The following is a 17,067-nucleotide window of genomic DNA, read 5'->3' as shown; positions in this document are numbered from 1 at the left end:
ACATTAGCCACTTAGCTTGGGTGCTTGACTGCTATTGTGAGGTCAGAACACTCGAATCAACCCTACTCCTCGGCCAGAGCGTCGAGTGTGCGCTCTGAACGCTCCGAGAGCGAAACGAGTGTGCTCTGATATCGGAGTTACTAGCCAGAGCGAATTTACGAACGCACCCTTTATTACAACAAATTATGGAAACATTGAGGCACGTGATGTCACCGCAAAACTATAAAGCTCCACTTCACATTTAATTCTAAATGTCTGCTGCTTACAAAATATGTTTTAATCTATAATAATAATACTTTTTCTTTGTCGGACAAGGATTGTCCACACTTTCAAGAATGCCTGAATTGCTTCACCATGCTTTCTTTTCTGGCAAGTTTCACCATCCAATTATTTCAGATCTACAGGAGTGCAAGTTTCAACATGACATGAACCATGGCGATATATTGGCACATGAGAACGATTAGAATATGGCAAATAGGAGTAATTTTACCATGACATTGTTCAATGCTCGTTACTGACTGGCTTGACGGGCATTTTAGAGTGTGCATTATTTAAGCAATAAGGCCAAGGGGTGTTGTATATGGTCAATATACCACGGCTAGGGGCTGTTCTTAGCACGATGGAACGCCCTTAGCAGTGGTATATTGGCTATATATCACAAACCCCTGAGGTGCCTTATTGCTATTATAAACTGGTTATACACGTAATTAGAGCAATACAAATGTTTGTCATACCGTGGTATATGTCTCATCTACCACGGCTTTCAGCCAATCAGCATTCAGAGTTTGAACCACCCAGTTTATAATCCACAAATTACCACCTGCTAAACCTGATGTTGAAATGCCTATTTACTCTGTTCCATTTCACTGCGCAATCCACTGTATCATCAGCCCAGCCAGGCAATTTATAAACTCGATCTCCACTATAAAAAGCATCTAGACATTATTTCCCATTTCTTTGACTAGCATTTGGTTTTCAACAGGGAGATTTGTATAAACCTTGCTGTCTGTCTCTCCAACATTTGCAACATTGAAATTCGATCTCCAGCTGTCCCATAGTAATAAAGCATCAGCAGGACCAGACACAGGCAGGCAGCTGTTCTGAGCCTGTCGAAATCATAATTTGTAAATATATCTACAACGAAATGTCAATAGAAAACAGTTTTCTTTTAAAAAAGTTAACAAAATGCAGATTTGCGGTCTTTCCAGCTTCAGTTTGAAGTGATTGTGTTAGCTGTGTTGTTGGCTAGCTCCTCTGAACAATAGTCAGGACGGACCAGAGAGCACTTTTAGTTTATGGATGTATCCAAATAAATGTCACTAGAAAACAGATTAAACAAACGCAAATGCAGTTACTTTGCTGTTATTCTGTCTGCACTGTTTGACGTGACTAAGTTAGCCATAGCTGGCTACCTAGCAAGCAAGGGATAAGAATGTTGCCAGCCAGTAAGGCAATGGAACATCATTATATCAATCATTATTAGAATTCAATGGCTTTAGTTCATTCTTAAATCTAACTAGCAAGTCTATTTGTTTGGTTACCAAGGCAACTACTGTAGCTATCTAGTCAACTTATTTGCTAGCTACTTCAGTGACTGTTGAACACAATCTAGTGGCAAATGACTTAAAATATAGCCATGGTATAATTAAGGCCTGAGGGGGTGTGGTATATGGCTAATATACCAAGGCTAAGGGCTGTTCTTATGTGCGGCGCCTGGACACAGCCCTTAGCCGTGGCATATTGGCCATATGTCAATAAGTGTTTTGTCATACCCATGGTATACGGTCTGATATACCATGGCTTTCAGCCAATCAGCATTCAGGGTTCGAAGCACCCAGTTTATAATTCCTAGCGCGTCGTGGGACACACCTTCCATGTCTTCATTATTTTCCATAGAACGCATAGCCCCTCGTTGATTATCCCTTACCTATTTATGCTGACTTTCACAGACTACCTGAGATATGAAACAGTTGGTGGGAGGGCATACAGGCTGTCGCTAATTTAATAATGCACAACTTGCCTAAATGGGTAATGTAAAACACTTCAACCAATGGAAACACCCTAGCAGGCAATTTCTCCAACTTTCTAAATGTCGAAAAGGAAAAGAAACCACCGGACAAGTTAATGGAAACATAACTATTGACAAGAAGCTACAATGTGGGGAATCGTAGGTGGCTCGTTTCAGCAAGTTTGAGCTTGTTCTTGATACCAGCTAGCTAACCAACAACTGTACCGATGTATTTGAAAAACAAGTCCTCGTTTTGCAAATGTATTTATGTTTTCAATAAACACTGAGACAAAATATTGTTTACATGTTGTCAACAATTTAAGCCAACCCTGTCTGTTTTGCCCCATTGTTCCCCACGCTTCGGTTTTGTTGCTAAATGAAAGACCCCGTCTAAAGGCAGTTTCTGATGTGTGCAAGTCATGATCCGAGAAACCAAAACACAATAGCTGACAAAACATGAAGTGCATCCAAAAACAAACTCATAGAGATGCACATGATTGCATTATGGCACTTTAGGAATAATGGAGGACATTGTGGTGTTTAGTGTTAGTGCAGAAATAAAGACATTGGACATCAGACAAAGGAAATACGTATTTGGCCTAAAAGAGCCATAAATAAAATTGTATTCTCTCGATTTATTAACAAGCCACAGTGTGTCCATGGATGTCTACCACAGCACTCAAAACTTCTCATTTTGGTGCAGTCCCCAGACCCACTTGAGATACCTGAAGCCGCAGATAAATCTCATGGTTCTCATTTCGTCGCTTCCTTTAGAAAAAAAACCAATATGATAATACTGTACCAAACTGATGGCAGAGCAGCTGGGAGAAGGGGAAAAGGGATTTTTAAGAAAGGGGAGGGGACAAACCGAATGACAACAAAAAACAGCTACAAAAAAAACTAACTCAACCTCATTTAACAAAGCTTGGAGCAGCATGCGCTGGCTTTCAATCACTGCAGGATCGCCATTTTCACTACTTTTCCAGCTTCACTTTTTCCTTTTCAACTGTCCGTTCATTCATACATTTTTCTGTTGCGTTTTGCTTAAAAAATATAATTGAAATTATTATTGTTAAAACCTTTAGCAGCAAAAGAGAAACAGAGGAATAACAGCTAGCGACCCCTGGTTTATAAGGAAGGCATGGGTTAAAAGAGATCCATGAGTGAGTGCCCGTGGGGCCGTATAGGGCCGTGTGGCTGCTGCCCCCTCAGCTCATCTCCCGTCTGCAGGCACCCGGCTCAGGGAGGCCATGACACGTCCGTAGCGCTCAACCAGCTCTAGGGTGGAGTAGGTGGGCAGCTTGGGAGGGTCGTGGAAGCTTTTGATCTCTGTCGAGCAGTCGAGTAACTTGGGGAGGAAGTCCGTCAGCTTCTCCTGAAGGTTAGCTGCAGCAGGAGGGGGAGAACAATGACGGAGAAATGTCAGAGAAAAAGAAAGAATGATTATTTCAATGTCCTTGCTTGCGTCACTCTCCAGAGTCACATCCAGTTACCAAACAGAAATCATAGGCTAAATATTTTCACTGTGATAGCACAAGCTCTTGGTAAGCATGCTCCTCTAGGAAAACACAGACTGAGTAAATAAGATGAAAGAGGCCCTAGTTGGTTGTTGTTCAAAGAAGATGCTGCTGGGTCAGTTTTATGAATCCAATTAACTTTTTCCTGGAGTAGAGGCTAGGACTCCACTGAACCACTTTATCTCAAATAACAATTTGGGTAAAATTCTGCCAACACAAAGTGGGTATATCCCTGGTTCTTATGGCTTGGCTGGTCTGGCTGCTAATATCAACTCATTTGACCATGTCCCTGACCACGCTTCATGTGCCTTCCAAATTAAACTAGAGCAGAATAACAACCAAACAGTCAGTAGATCTCCAGTACCACAAATCTATACCCCCTGGCCTCTATGCTCTTGTACCCCTTTCACACGATTGTGCCAAACCATACTGTGCTGCCTCGGATATGTAATTTTCACATTGCAGCATGATTCAAGCAATTCCCAAGGCTGCCTAACCTGGACAGCACAGTACAGCTTGGCTCAGTAGTGTGAAAATGCTCTTAGTTCTTAGACTTTTATGGACTTGGAAGATTAGCCCCTTAAGCGTGTAATATGGGCTAAAAGAGATAAACAAACTAGGGCTGTTCCCAACAAAAAAAACCCATCTTGGTCAGTTCTTTTGACCAATCCATGAAATGTTAAAATGTGTTTTTCCATATAAACTCAACAAAAAAAGAAACGTCCTCTCACTGTCAACTGCGTTAATTTTCAGCAAACTTAATATGTGTAAATATTTGTATGAACATAAGATTCAACAACTGAGGCATAACCTGAACAAGTTCCACAGACATGTGACTAACAGAAATTGAATAATGTGTCCCTGAACAAAGGGGGGTTCAAAATCAAAAGTAACAGTCAGTATCTGGTGTGGCCACCAGCTGCATTAAGTATTGCAGTGCATCTCCTCCTCATGGACTGCACCAGATTTGCCAGTTCTTGCTGTGAGATGTTACCCCACTCGTCCACCAAGGCACCTGCAAGTTCCCAGACATTTCTGGGGGGAATGGCCCAAGCCCTCACCCTCCGATTCAACAGGTCCCAGACGTGCTCAATGGAATTGAGATCCGGGCTCTTCGCTGGCCATGGCAGAACACTGACATTCCTGTTTGCAAGAAATCACACACAGAACAAGCAGTATGGCTGGTGGCATTGTCATGCTGGAGGGTCATGTCAGGATGAGCCTGCAGGAAGGGTACCATATGAGGGAGGAGGATGTCCTTCTGTACCTGTCCCGCAGGTGTGATGTTCGGACGTACCGATCCTGTGCAGGTGTTGTTACATGTGGTCTTCCACTGCGAGGACGATCAGCTGTCTGTCCTGTCTCCCTGTAGCGCGCAGTCTTATGCGTCTCACAGTACGAACATTGCAATTTATTGCCCTGGCCACATCTGCAGTCCTCGCGCCTCCTTGCAGCATGCCTAAGGCACGTTCACGCAGATGAGCAGGGACCCTGGGCATCTTTCTTGTTCAGAGTCAGCAGAAAGGCCTATTTGGTGTCCTAAGTTTTCATAACTGTGACCTTAATTGCCAAACCACCTGTAAGTTGTTAGAGTCTTAACGACCATTTCACAGGTGCATGTTCATTAATTGTTTATAGTTCATTGAACAAGCATGGGAAAGTGTTTAAACCCTTTATAATGACCCTGTCTTCACAAATTATCTTTGAAAGACAGGGTCCTGAAAATAGGGACGTTACTTTTTTTGCTGAGATGTGGATGTATGTATGTATGTATGTACGTATGGATGCACGCACACACACACTTGAAGTCGGAAGTTTACATACACTTGGAGTCATTAAAACTCGTTTTTCAACCACTTGTTAACAAACTATTGTTTTGGCAAGTACGTAAGGACATCTACTTTGCATGACAAGTAATTTTTCCAACATTTGTTTACAGACAGATTATTTCACTTATACTTCACTGTATCACAATGCCAGTGGGTCAGAAGTTTACATACACTAAGTTGACTGTGCATTTAAACAGCTTGGAAAATTCCAGAAAATTACGGAATGGCTTTAGAAGCTTCTGATAGGCTAATTGACATCATTTGAATCAATTGGAGGTGTACCTGTGGATGTATTTAAAGGCCTACCTTCAAACTCAGTGCCTCTTTGCTTGACATCATGGGAAAATCAAAAGAAATCAGCCAAGACCTCAGAAAAAAAAATGTGGTTCATCATGGGAGCGATTTCCAAACGCCTGAAGGTACCACGTTATTCTGTACAAACAATAGTATGCAAGTATAAACACCATGGGACCACGCAGCCGTCATACCGCTCAGGAAGGAGACGCGGTCTGTCTCCTAGAGATGAATGTATTTTGGTGCGAAAAGTACAAATCAATCCCAGAACAGGACCTTGTGAAGATGCTGGAGGAAACGGGTCCAAAAGTATCTACAGTAAAATGAGTCCTATATTGACGTAACCTGAAAGGCCGCTCAGCAAGGAAGAAACCACTGCTCCAAACCTGCCATAAAAAAAGCCAGACTACGGTTTGCAACTGCACATGGGGACAAAGATCGTACTTTTTGGAGAAATTTTCTCTGGTCTGATGAAACAAAAATAGAACTGTTTGGCCATAATGACCATTGTTATGTTTGGAGGAAAAAGGGGGAGGCTTGCAAGCCAAAGAACACCATCCCAACTGTGAAGCACAGGGGTGGCAGCATCATGTTGTGGGGGTGCATTGCTGCAGGAGGGACTGGTGCACTTCACAAAATAGATGGCATCATGAGCAAGGACAATTATGTGGATATATTGAAGCAACATCTCAAGACATCAGTCAGGAAGTTAAAGCTTGGTCACAAATGGACAATGACCCAAAGCATACTTCCAAAGTTTCTATGGGAGGGCTTTGACCTCAATCCCATAAAGGCCTAAAAACCTGACTCAGTTACACCAGCTCTGTCAGGAGGAATGGGCCAAAATTCACCCAACTTATTGTGGGAAACTTGTGGAAGGCTACCCGAAACGTTTGACCCAAGTTAAACAATTTAAAGGCAATGCTACCAAATACTAATTGAGTGTATGTAAACTTCTGACCCACTGGGAATGTGATGAAAGAAATAAAAGCTGAAATAAATCATTCTCTCTATTATTCTGACATTTCACATTCTTAAAATAAAGTGGGGATCCAAACTGACCTAATTTTACTAGGATTAAATGTCAGGAATTGTGAAAAACAGAGTTTAAATGTATTTGGCTAAGGTGTACGTAAACTTCTGACTTCAACTGTACATACATACATACCCTATGTGTTTGAATAAAATCAACTATATGTAGGCTACTGAGCTTGTCTGATGCTTTAAGACACACAAATTACTTGAGTGAGCCAGAGATCCAGAAAGCCTAACCAGAAGCAAAAAAATCCTGTTCCTGACCCTCTTCCTCCCGCTAATGCTGGCCTTCGCAGATTCTGCTGTTACGCTCCTAATACTGTAGGTACACCAGGGGTCGGCAACCTTTTCCATTTGGAGTGCCAATTTATCTTAACATTTCTACCAATCTGCATGGCAGTTAAGATTTTTATATGCACATTTTCGTGGAATAGTTTCATAGAATTTATAATGAAGGCTTCGTCTGGATGTATAACAGACTTTATTTATTTGCCGTTTGAGGTGAAGAAAAAATTACTTTCAGAAGTTACCACAGTGGTGGTGAGTTAAGACAATCAGAAATATTATCAGATCCCCAAATGGGCACATTTATAGGCCTACTTCTATGTATAAATCAGGTGCGTATCCTTACTCAACATTGACAGGAACGCCACAAACAAACGACAATGAATAAATTGACTTTTACATTTGAGATTCTTCAAAGTAGCCACCCTTTGCCTTGATGGCAGCTTTGAGTCATTGTCCTGTTGAAAAACAAATGATTGCGTTTCGTGGGACTAACATTTGTTTTTCAACAGGACAATGACCCAACACACCTCCAGGCTGTGTAAGGGCTATTTGACCAAGGAGAGTGATGGAGTGCTGCATCAGATGACCTGGCCTCCACAATCACCCGACCTCAACCCAATTGAGATGTTTTGGGATGAATTGGTCCACAGAGTGAAGGAAAAGCAGCCAACAAGTGCTCAGCATATGTGGCAACTCCTTCAAGACTGTTGGGAAAGCATTCCAGGTGAAGCTGGTTGAGAGAATGACAAGAGTGTGCAAAACTGTCATCAAGGCAACGGGTGGCTACTTTGAAGAATCTTAAATATAAAATAGATTTAGATTTGTTTAACACTTTTTGGGTTACTACATGATTCCATGTGTTATTTCATAGTTTGTCTTTACTATTATTCTACAATGTAGAAAATAGTCAAATGAAAGAAAAACCCTTGAATGAGTAGGTGTGTCCAAACTTTTGACTGGTACTGCATATATTTTAGACTGCTCGACTAAAAAAATCTTGGTTGACCAACAGTCTATCAACCAGACAATCGACTAAATTGGGGGGGGGGGGGGGGTCAGCCCTAAAACAAACAAACTCACGCTCCATCTCTTGTCCCAGGTAGGAGCACCAGCGGTTCCTCATGTCCTCCACAGACAGCAGGTCCTTCTCTATGTCGTGGACCAGCAATAGGGGGATGCATGGCACCACCAGCTCATTCATGATGCTCAAGCCGTTGCTCACCTCCGGCTCCTCACCAGACTCAAACATCCCCGCTGCATTCTCGTTCAGTTTCTAATGGGCAAAGCACATAGTGGCAAGAAAAAGTATGTGAACCCTTTGGAATTGCCTGGATTTCTGCATAAATTGGTCATCAAATTTGATCTGATCTTCATCTAAGTCACAACAACAGACAAACAGTGTTCTTAAACTAATAACACACCAATTATTGTACTTTTCTTATCTATATTGAATACATAATTTAAACATTCACAGTGTAGGTTGGAAAAAGTATGTGAATCCCTAGGCTAATGACTTCTCCAAAAGCTAATTGGAGTCAGGAATCAGCTAACCTGGAGTCCAATCAATGAGGACGAAAACACTTCCAAAATTAAATTTGAGTTTGCTATTCATGTGAACCATGCCTCGAACAAAATATCTCAAAAGACATAAGAATTCTTGACTTGCATAAAGCTGGAAATGGTTTCAAAAGTATCTCTAAAAGCCTTGATGTTCATCAGTCCACAGTTAGACAAATTGTCTATAAATGGAGAAAGTTCAGCACTGTTGCTACTCTCCCTAGAAGTGGCCGTCCTGCAAAGATGACTGCAAGAGCATAGCGCAGAATGCTCAATGAGGTTAAGAAGAATCCTAGAGTGTCAGCTAATGACTTACAGACATCTCTGGAACATGCTAACATCTCTGTTGACGAGTCTACGATACGTAAAACACTAAACAAGAATGGGGTTCATGGGAGGACACCGCGGAATAAGTCACTGCTGTCCAAAAAAAACATTGCTGCACGTCTGAAGTTCACAAAAGAGCAACTGGATGTTCCACAGCACTACTGGCAAAATATTCAGTGGGCAGATTAAACTAAAGTTGAGTTGTTTGGAATGAACACACAACACTATGTCTTGAGATGAAAAGGCACAGCACACCAACATCAAAATCTCATCCCCACTATAAAGTATGGTGGAGGGAGCATCATGGTTTGGGCTGCTTTGCTGCCTCAGAGCCTGGACAGCTTGCTATCATCGATGGAAAAATTAAGTTTATCAAGACATTTTGCAGGAGAATGTAAGGCTATCTGTCCGCCAATTGAAGCTCAACAGAAGTTGGGTGATGCAACAGGACAATGACCCAAAACACAGATGTAAATCAACAACAGAATGGCTTCAACAGAAGAAAATACGCCTTCTGGAGTGGCCCAGTCAGAGTCCTGACCTCAACCTGATTAAGATGCTGTGGCATGACCTCAGAGAGCAGTTCACACCAGACATCCCAAGAATATTACTGAACTGAAACAGTTTTATAAAGAGGAATGGTCCAAAATTCCTGACCGTTGTGCAGGTCTGATCCGCAACTACAGAAAACGTTTGGTTGAGGTTATTGCTGTCAAAAGAAGGGTCAACCAGTTATTAAATCCAAGGGTTCACATACTTTTTCCATCCTGCAATGTGAATGTTTACACGGTGTGTTCAATAAAGACAAGAAAACGTATAATTCTTTGTGTGTTATTAGTTTAAGCAGACTGTGTTTGTCTATTGTTGTGACTTAGATTAAACTCAGATTTGATTACTAATTTATGTAGAACTCCAGGTAATTCCAAAGGGTTCACATACTTTTTCTTGCCACTGTACATATACATTGACGACTTCGGGATTAGTTTGAAGTGGTATGCTAACAAATTTACCAGTATTAGCTACTCTGTCAAAACAGACTTAGAGGACAGGCAGGTATTGCTAATGTATATGTATTTACATTCGAGACCACCTCTGTATGAAAGGCTGCAGCCCAGGTAAGTCACAGACCATTTGCATTACCCCTATCTGGTAGTCATCTATCCACACTGTCAATATCAGAGGATGTCAAGGCCTGTGGTACTGACGTGGGCAGTGACGTACTAGATGATGCAGACACTTCGCTCTGTTCTCCTTAGCCAAGTCCTGCTCTGCTGCAGACACAAACTCCCTGACCTTATCTGTGGAAAAGACCTTACACAGAGGCAGGCGGTCACTCAGGAATTAGAGGGACTAGGTGGGGACTCACAAAAGATCCCAGTACATTAACTGTGTCAATGTTAGCAGTGTTTTCAATTAAAACAGGGCAGAAAGTAAACAGCAGGGCTTGAGAGAGCGGGCCCGAGCAGGGAGCCAGGGGATCGTTCTGGCCAGAGATCTGAGATGGCGGCTATAACTCTAACTGTAACAGAGCCCTGACGGAGAGAGCAGAGGTTCGCTCAGGACACAGCCGTGTCTCACGGTAATGTGTTTACACTCGCTGGGCCTCCTGCTTCCTATTCCCACTTGGATGATTACATTAAGAGCACAATGCCGGTGTAAGGTTACTGAGTGCAGGAGTAGCAACAGGGCCGACGAGGAGGAACAGGGTCTCTCCCTCTCTCGGTTCAGACAAGACCAGTCACAGCCTGATCCGACCGACCGGGGAATCAATCCATCTAAGCCCTAACAGATAGAACCAGAACACAGCTTGGAGATGGGGACAGTAAATAAAATGAAACTGTAGTCTGATCAGAATATTGAACTGATTTTTCCTCCAAACAAATACAGGGCCTTCAGAAAGTATTCATACCACTTGACTTATTCCACATTCTGTTACAGCCTGAATTCAAAATGGATTAAATAGACATATTTTCTCACACAATACCCCATAATGACAAAGTGAAAAGATGTTTAGACATTTTTGCAAATTTATTGAAAATGAAATATCGAATTTACTTAAGTATTCACACATGTTAGAATCACCTTTGGCAGCGATTACAGCTGTGAGTCTTTCTGGGTAAGTATAAGAGCTTTGCACACCTGGAACGTACAATATTTGTACATTATCCTTTTAAAAACTTGTTAAAACTCTGATCATCGCTAGACAGACATTTTGAAATCTTGCAGAAACTGTAACTAAGCCACTGAGGAACATTCAATGTTGTTTTGGGAAGCAACACCAGTGTATATTTGGCCTTGTGTTTTAGGTTATTATTCTGAAAGGTGAATTTGTCTCCCAGTGTCTGTTGGAAAGCAGACAGAATCAGGTTTTCCTCTAGGATTTTGCCTGTTCTTAGCTCTATTCTGTTTCTTTATACCCTAAAAAGACCTCCCTAGTCCTTGCCAATGACAAGCATACCCATAACCACCATGCTTAAAAATATTAAGAGTGGTACTCATGACATGTGTGGGATTTCCCCCAAACATAACACTTTGTATTCAGGACATTAAGATAATTTCTTTGCCACATTTTTTGCAGTTTTACTTTAGTTGCAAAGAGGATGCATGTTTTGGAATATTTGAATTATGTACAGGCTTCCTTCTTTTCACTCTGTAGAACTAGTAACTTCACAACACTAACTTAAATTACAATGTTGATCCATCCTCCGTTTTCTCTTATCACAGCCATGTAACTATTTTAAAGTCACCAATGGCCTCATGGTGAAATCCCTGAGCAGTTTCCTTCCTCTCCGGCAACTGAGTTAGGAAGGACGCCTGTATCTTTATAGTGACTGGATGTATTGATACACCAGCCAAAGTGTAATTAATAACTTTACTTTACTATGCCCAAAGGGATATTCAATGTCTGCTTTTTTCTACCAATACTGTAGGTTCCCTTTGTGAGGAATTAGAAAAGGTGCCCTTTGTGGTTGAATCTGTGTTTGAAATTCTCTGCTCGACCTTACAGATAATTGTATGTGTGGGGTACAGAGAGTAGTAAGTAGTCATTCAAAATCATGTTGAACACTATTATTGCACACAGAGTCTATGCAAATGATGTGACTTGTTAAGCACATTTTTACTCCTGAACGTATTTAGGTTTGCCATAACAAAGGGGTTGAATACTTTTTGACTCAAGACATTTCAGCTTTTAACCTGATGAGGACAGAGGGCTCTGTTTTCACTTTGGGGGAAAAACGTGCCCAATTTAAACGGCCTCGTACTCAATTCTTGCTCGTACAATATGCATATTATTATTACTATTGGATAGAAAGCTCTCTAGTTTCTAAAACCGTTTGAATTATATCTGTGAGTAAAACAGAACTCATTTGGCACAAACTTCCTGACCAGGAAGTGGAAAATCTGAAATCGATGCTCTCTTCTGGGTCCTGCCTATAAATGGGCATGATACCTATTAGTATACATGCACGTCATACACCTTCCCCTGGATGTCAAGATGCAGTGAGAGAAGAAATGGAGTGTTTATCTTGGTCTGAGATGGAATACGTCCTCTTGGAATGACGTGTCACCCATTTCCTGTTTTCAGGAAGGCGCGAGGTTGGACCTGGATTTGACTTCTGAATAGCTTTCGTTATAGGCGACTATTATCTCCGGCTTTGATTTTATTTGATACATGTGACAATATCATCGTAAAGTATGTTTTTTCAATATAGTTTTATTAGATTTTTGAAATTTATTCGGGACGTTAGGCGTGTTGCGTTGTGTGCCTTTGTTCAGAAAGGAGAGCTTCGCGCCACTTGGCTAGTGCGCTTGCTAATTCAAGAGGGAAAATGGACGTTCTAAATCCAAACAACGATTGTTCTTGACAAAGGACACCTTGTACAACATTCTGATGGAAGATCAGCAAAAGTAGGACCCATTTTATGATGTTATTTCATATATCTGTCGAACTGTGTACTATTAGTTTTGCGCCCAGGTTTTGGGCACTCGGTCGACATAACGTAAGCCTTATGTGGTAATGAAGTTATTTTTAGAATTCTAACACGGCGATTGCATTAAGAACTAGTGTATCTATCATTTCCTATACAACATGTATTTTTTAGTTATGTTTATGAATAGCTATTTGGTCAGAATATGTGTGTCAGAAAAAAATCCGGACGTTGTGGGAAAAAGTAGCTACGCTAGCACAATGTATAACCACTGATTTCAGCTCTAAATATGCACATTTTCAAACAAAACATAAGTGTATGTATAACCTGATGTTATAGGACTGTCATCTGATGAACCTTATCAAGGTTAGTCAAAAATTATATATCTTTTGCTGGTGTGTCACGATCGCTAACTTTTACTGCTGGGAAATGGCTTGTGTTTCTGGCTATTGTGGTAAGCTAATATAACGCTATATTGTGTTTTCGCTGTAAAACACTTAAGAAATCTGAAATATTTGCTGGATTCACAAGATGCTTGTCTTTCATTTGCTGTACACTATGTATTTTTCAGAAATGTTTTATGATGAGTATTTAGGTATTTGACGTTGGTGTCTGTAATTATTCTGGCTGCTTTCGGTGCAATTTCTGATTGTAGCTGCAATATAAACTATGATTTATACCTGAAATATGCACATTTTTCGAACAAAACATAGATTTATTGAATAACATGTTATAAGACTGTCATCTGATGAAGTTGTTTGTTGGTTAGTTTGGTTGGTTCTTGGTTAGTTAGGTTGGCTTTGTGCATGCTACCTGTGCTGTGAAAAATGTCTGTCCTTTTTTGTATTTGGTGGTGAGCTAACATAAATATACGTGCTGTTTTCGCTGTAAAACATTTTAAAAATCGGACATGTTGGCTGGATTCACAAGATGTGTACCTTTCATTTGCTGTATTGGACTTGTTAATGTGTGAAAGTTAAATATTTCTAAAAAATATATTTTGAATTTCACGCTCTGCCTTTTCAGTGGAATGTGGGAGGAGTTCCGCTGGCGGAACGCCTGAGCAGTAAAGGTTAATTTTTAAATAATTTGTTAACATTTCTAAAAAACATAATTCCATGTTGACATTATGTGTAGGCCAGTGACAAAATCTCAATTTTATCCATTTTAAATTCAGACTAAGACAACAACATTTTGAAAAAGTCAAGGGGAGTAAATACTTTCTGAAGGCACTGTAGCATCTGCTGAGAAAAGTTCTGTGGGAATCTTTATGGGAAATAAAAAAAGCCAATGTAATATCTCAGCTAGAACAGGAACAAGCCTGCATCAATTCTAGAGATTATGGGGTGGAGGGATAGTCTTGTTCGACATTAGTCACTGTGACCAGCGGGATGGCACAAATGAGTTAGGTGCTCAGAGACAGAGACTTGCTGATGATGAGACAGAGGATAGTGGTGTTCATTTTTCAAAGGGAATGACTTGAACTACTTCCACTGTGACCTATTGATTTGATTGGAAACGTGATGATCTTTAAAATACAATGGACTAATAACTTTGACCACTTTCCTCACATTTAGGGTGAAACTTTGACTCTTTAAAAATTGTATGTACCAAATGCTAAATCTACTGAAGCATAAGAAAATCATACCGCATCTTACGTGAACTAACTAAATAAGATCAACTGACAGACTTCCAATAGAACAGTGTCAGGGCGAGGGTTGTCTCACCAGCAGGCACTCTCTGCGGTAGAGCCCTATGAGCTCATCGTCGTGACCTCGGTACAACCCTTTGACCAACAGCTCTCTGTTGTACTGGTATGAGTAGATCAGGTACATCAATGCCTCCACAAAGCTACAGAGAAACAGACACAGTCAGATACATTATAGTAGAATCAGGGTGGAACAAATTTAACCACAAGGGCTGCTTTCACACAGGCGGCCCAATTCTGTTTTTCCACTAATTGGTCTTTTGACCGATCTTTTCACATCTTTTTCAGAGCTGATCTGATTGGTCAAAAAAGTTTAAAAAAAGGTCAGAATTGGGCTGGCTACCTGTGTAAATGCTGCAATAGAGGGGCAGAGGACATATAAAATCAGTTTTAGCTGTGTCTACAAGGGATAGTAGAGCTGGAACAGTCAGGCCTTTTTCATTAAGAAGATTTAAAACAGATGTATTGGAGGGAGAATTAACAGAAGAAACAGAGGAAATAACCAAGTACATGAACAACCATCTTGATCTATGCCAGACTGACTGAGCTCCAGATGTAAGGATGGGGGTTGTTAAGGAACCTGCTGCCCTCTACAGGTGACTTTAGGAAGTTCCCATGCTTAACAAAGCTGCACTATCAGGTGCTTCTACTAATAATGCAATAATCTAGAGAGCATTTTAATCTACATTTTAAATGTTTCTATACTGAAATGGTTGGGCTATGTGAGTTCCCATTTGTTTGCAGTAAGATATGGAGGCTGGAAATAAAAGCTCTGGGTCGTGAAGAGAAGAACGTGACAACAGTCCAGCCAATTGGCAGTCTCACCTTTTCTTCTGGAACAGCTCCAAGCCAATCATCAGGAAGATTGTTGTCTCGCGGAAATTTCTGTAGTCCTGATGCCACATCTGTGAACATTGTAGGGAACAGAGTTGATGAGAAAGAGCTTGAAAGGATTTTAAGGATAGATCTATAACATTTGGATCTGTACATAAAAGCTTAACAATTGTTTTTTTTTCATTGGATTATCCATAGCAGAGTTTATATTGGGTCAGTTACAATTTAAAGACTGTAATGATTTAAACCTTATACTCAAATGTAAATGACTCTGATACTAGTTTATTCTGTTTCATTTCAACTGTCAAAACATCCTAATAAGATGTTCCAGACAAAACATTGTAAATCAGTCAAAACCAGAGTGTTTCAGAATGCTGACCTCATACTCCTCCATGTTGATCTCCTCTGGCTTAATGAGGTCTAGTTTGGCACGGGCCACCTTCATAATGCTCTTACACCTGAGAGGGGGGGAATGAGGAGAAAGGGAAAGCAAAAGAGAAAGTAAAAGGAAAGAGAAGAGAAAGGGAGAGAGAGTGCTGTTGGTATGATGAATCATACTGGTGAGGAACTAGCTACTCCAGGAGATGAAACAGTACACAGTGGTCCTGAGGCCACGACACACAGGCCCCATGAATGACTGCTTACTGCAGAGAAACACTACTACTGAACCACACACTCCTCTCCAGAGCTTCTGATTGAGGCCACATGCAACAAAGAAATCTTAATATAAACCGGGTAGTTTATATCCTGGATGCTGATTGGCTGAAAGTCGTGGTATATCAGACTGTATATCACGGGTATGACAAAAACATTTATTTTTACTGTTACGATTACGTTGGTAACCAGTTTATAATAGCAATGAGGCACCTCAGGTTGTGGTATATGGCCAATATACCACGGCTAAGTGATGTATCGTACATAAGAACAGCCCTAAGCATTGGTATATTGGACATATGCCACACCCCCCTGGCTTTATTGCTTAATTATACCTGCTCAGAAGAGGAACATCTATTCACCGATGAAAGTGGATCATGGCTACCCTCTGCTGGTGAATTTGTGAAGTTCAGAGGTAATAAACTGGTGTTTTCTTTTTTGTTTTACCAAAGAAAGATAGGACAGACTCATAATTCAAAAATTAACCAAATAGGAGTTACAGGAAACAAGTTTTGGTGGTTTAACCCATAAATACCGTTCGTTAAAGCCCAGGTTTCGGTCAGCAAACTGCATGAGGAGGTTCTCTCCAGGATCTTCTTGGGGGCCTGGTTCTGGATGAAGTAGACGATGACGTGCTGCAATCGATAGTCATTCCCCGGGGCTGTGTCCTCCTGGGCAAACCTCAGCAGACGGGTGTACTCCACCTTAATGGCCTGACACACATAGATCGAGCATGGGTGAATGGACTTTGATAGGCCAAACTAACATTAGAACTTCAGAGTAGGCCTAGATTAGAACATAAATAAACATCTGCAGCAGCAGAAGACAAAACCATCGTCTCCATGTAAGAGTTGTCAAGATCATCATCATCCTCCTCATCCTTGTAAACAAAACTCAGAGTTGATTCAAGTTCTCTTTGTTCAAATGAACCTCATTGTCCAGGTGACACCAAGTCCAATTTCTGTAGGATGCTTTGATGAGAACAACTGACTCAAAAAGACAGAACTAGTGAAATGCTAGGTAAAACGGGATGGGAGGATGGTTGTTGAGAGGCAGTAGAAGTACAGCATCACAGAAGGAGTGAATA

The 17,067-nt window shown here is 41.0% G+C and overlaps 1 protein-coding gene across 1 annotated transcript; it reads right to left on the bottom strand.

The window, feature by feature from the left end:
* Positions 1–2,595: 2,595 nt before the first annotated feature.
* On the bottom strand, positions 2,596–16,554 carry LOC120039583 (ubiquitin carboxyl-terminal hydrolase 25-like). The gene is made up of 6 exons (XM_038984999.1): positions 16,516–16,554; positions 15,706–15,784; positions 15,318–15,397; positions 14,512–14,635; positions 8,052–8,244; positions 2,596–3,394 (listed from the first exon to the last, which is right to left on the bottom strand). Exons 1-6 carry the CDS (start codon positions 16,551–16,553, stop codon positions 3,222–3,224), a joined length of 687 nt encoding a protein of 228 aa, XP_038840927.1. The 5' UTR covers position 16,554; the 3' UTR covers positions 2,596–3,221.
* Positions 16,555–17,067: the final 513 nt, after the last annotated feature.

The sequence above is a fragment of the Salvelinus namaycush genome, unplaced genomic scaffold (genome assembly GCF_016432855.1).
Source record: "Salvelinus namaycush isolate Seneca unplaced genomic scaffold, SaNama_1.0 Scaffold2814, whole genome shotgun sequence".
In the NCBI taxonomy this organism is placed as follows: domain Eukaryota; kingdom Metazoa; phylum Chordata; class Actinopteri; order Salmoniformes; family Salmonidae; genus Salvelinus; species Salvelinus namaycush.
This window is presented reverse-complemented; position numbering and strand designations above follow the sequence as displayed.

What these genes read in the sequence shown, in the direction of transcription:
- LOC120039583 (XM_038984999.1), bottom strand. Translation starts at nt 16,553, where the DNA reads ATGCAGTTTGCTGACCGAAACCTGGGCTTTAACGAACG. An exon ending in AACCTGGGCTTTAACGAACG is followed by an intron (nt 15,785 to 16,515) that starts GTATTTATGGGT and finishes CCCCCCTCTCAG; the next exon opens with GTGTAAGAGCATTATGAAGG. An exon ending in ACCGCAGAGAGTGCCTGCTG is followed by an intron (nt 8,245 to 14,511) that starts GTGAGACAACCC and finishes TTTGCCCATTAG; the next exon opens with AAACTGAACGAGAATGCAGC.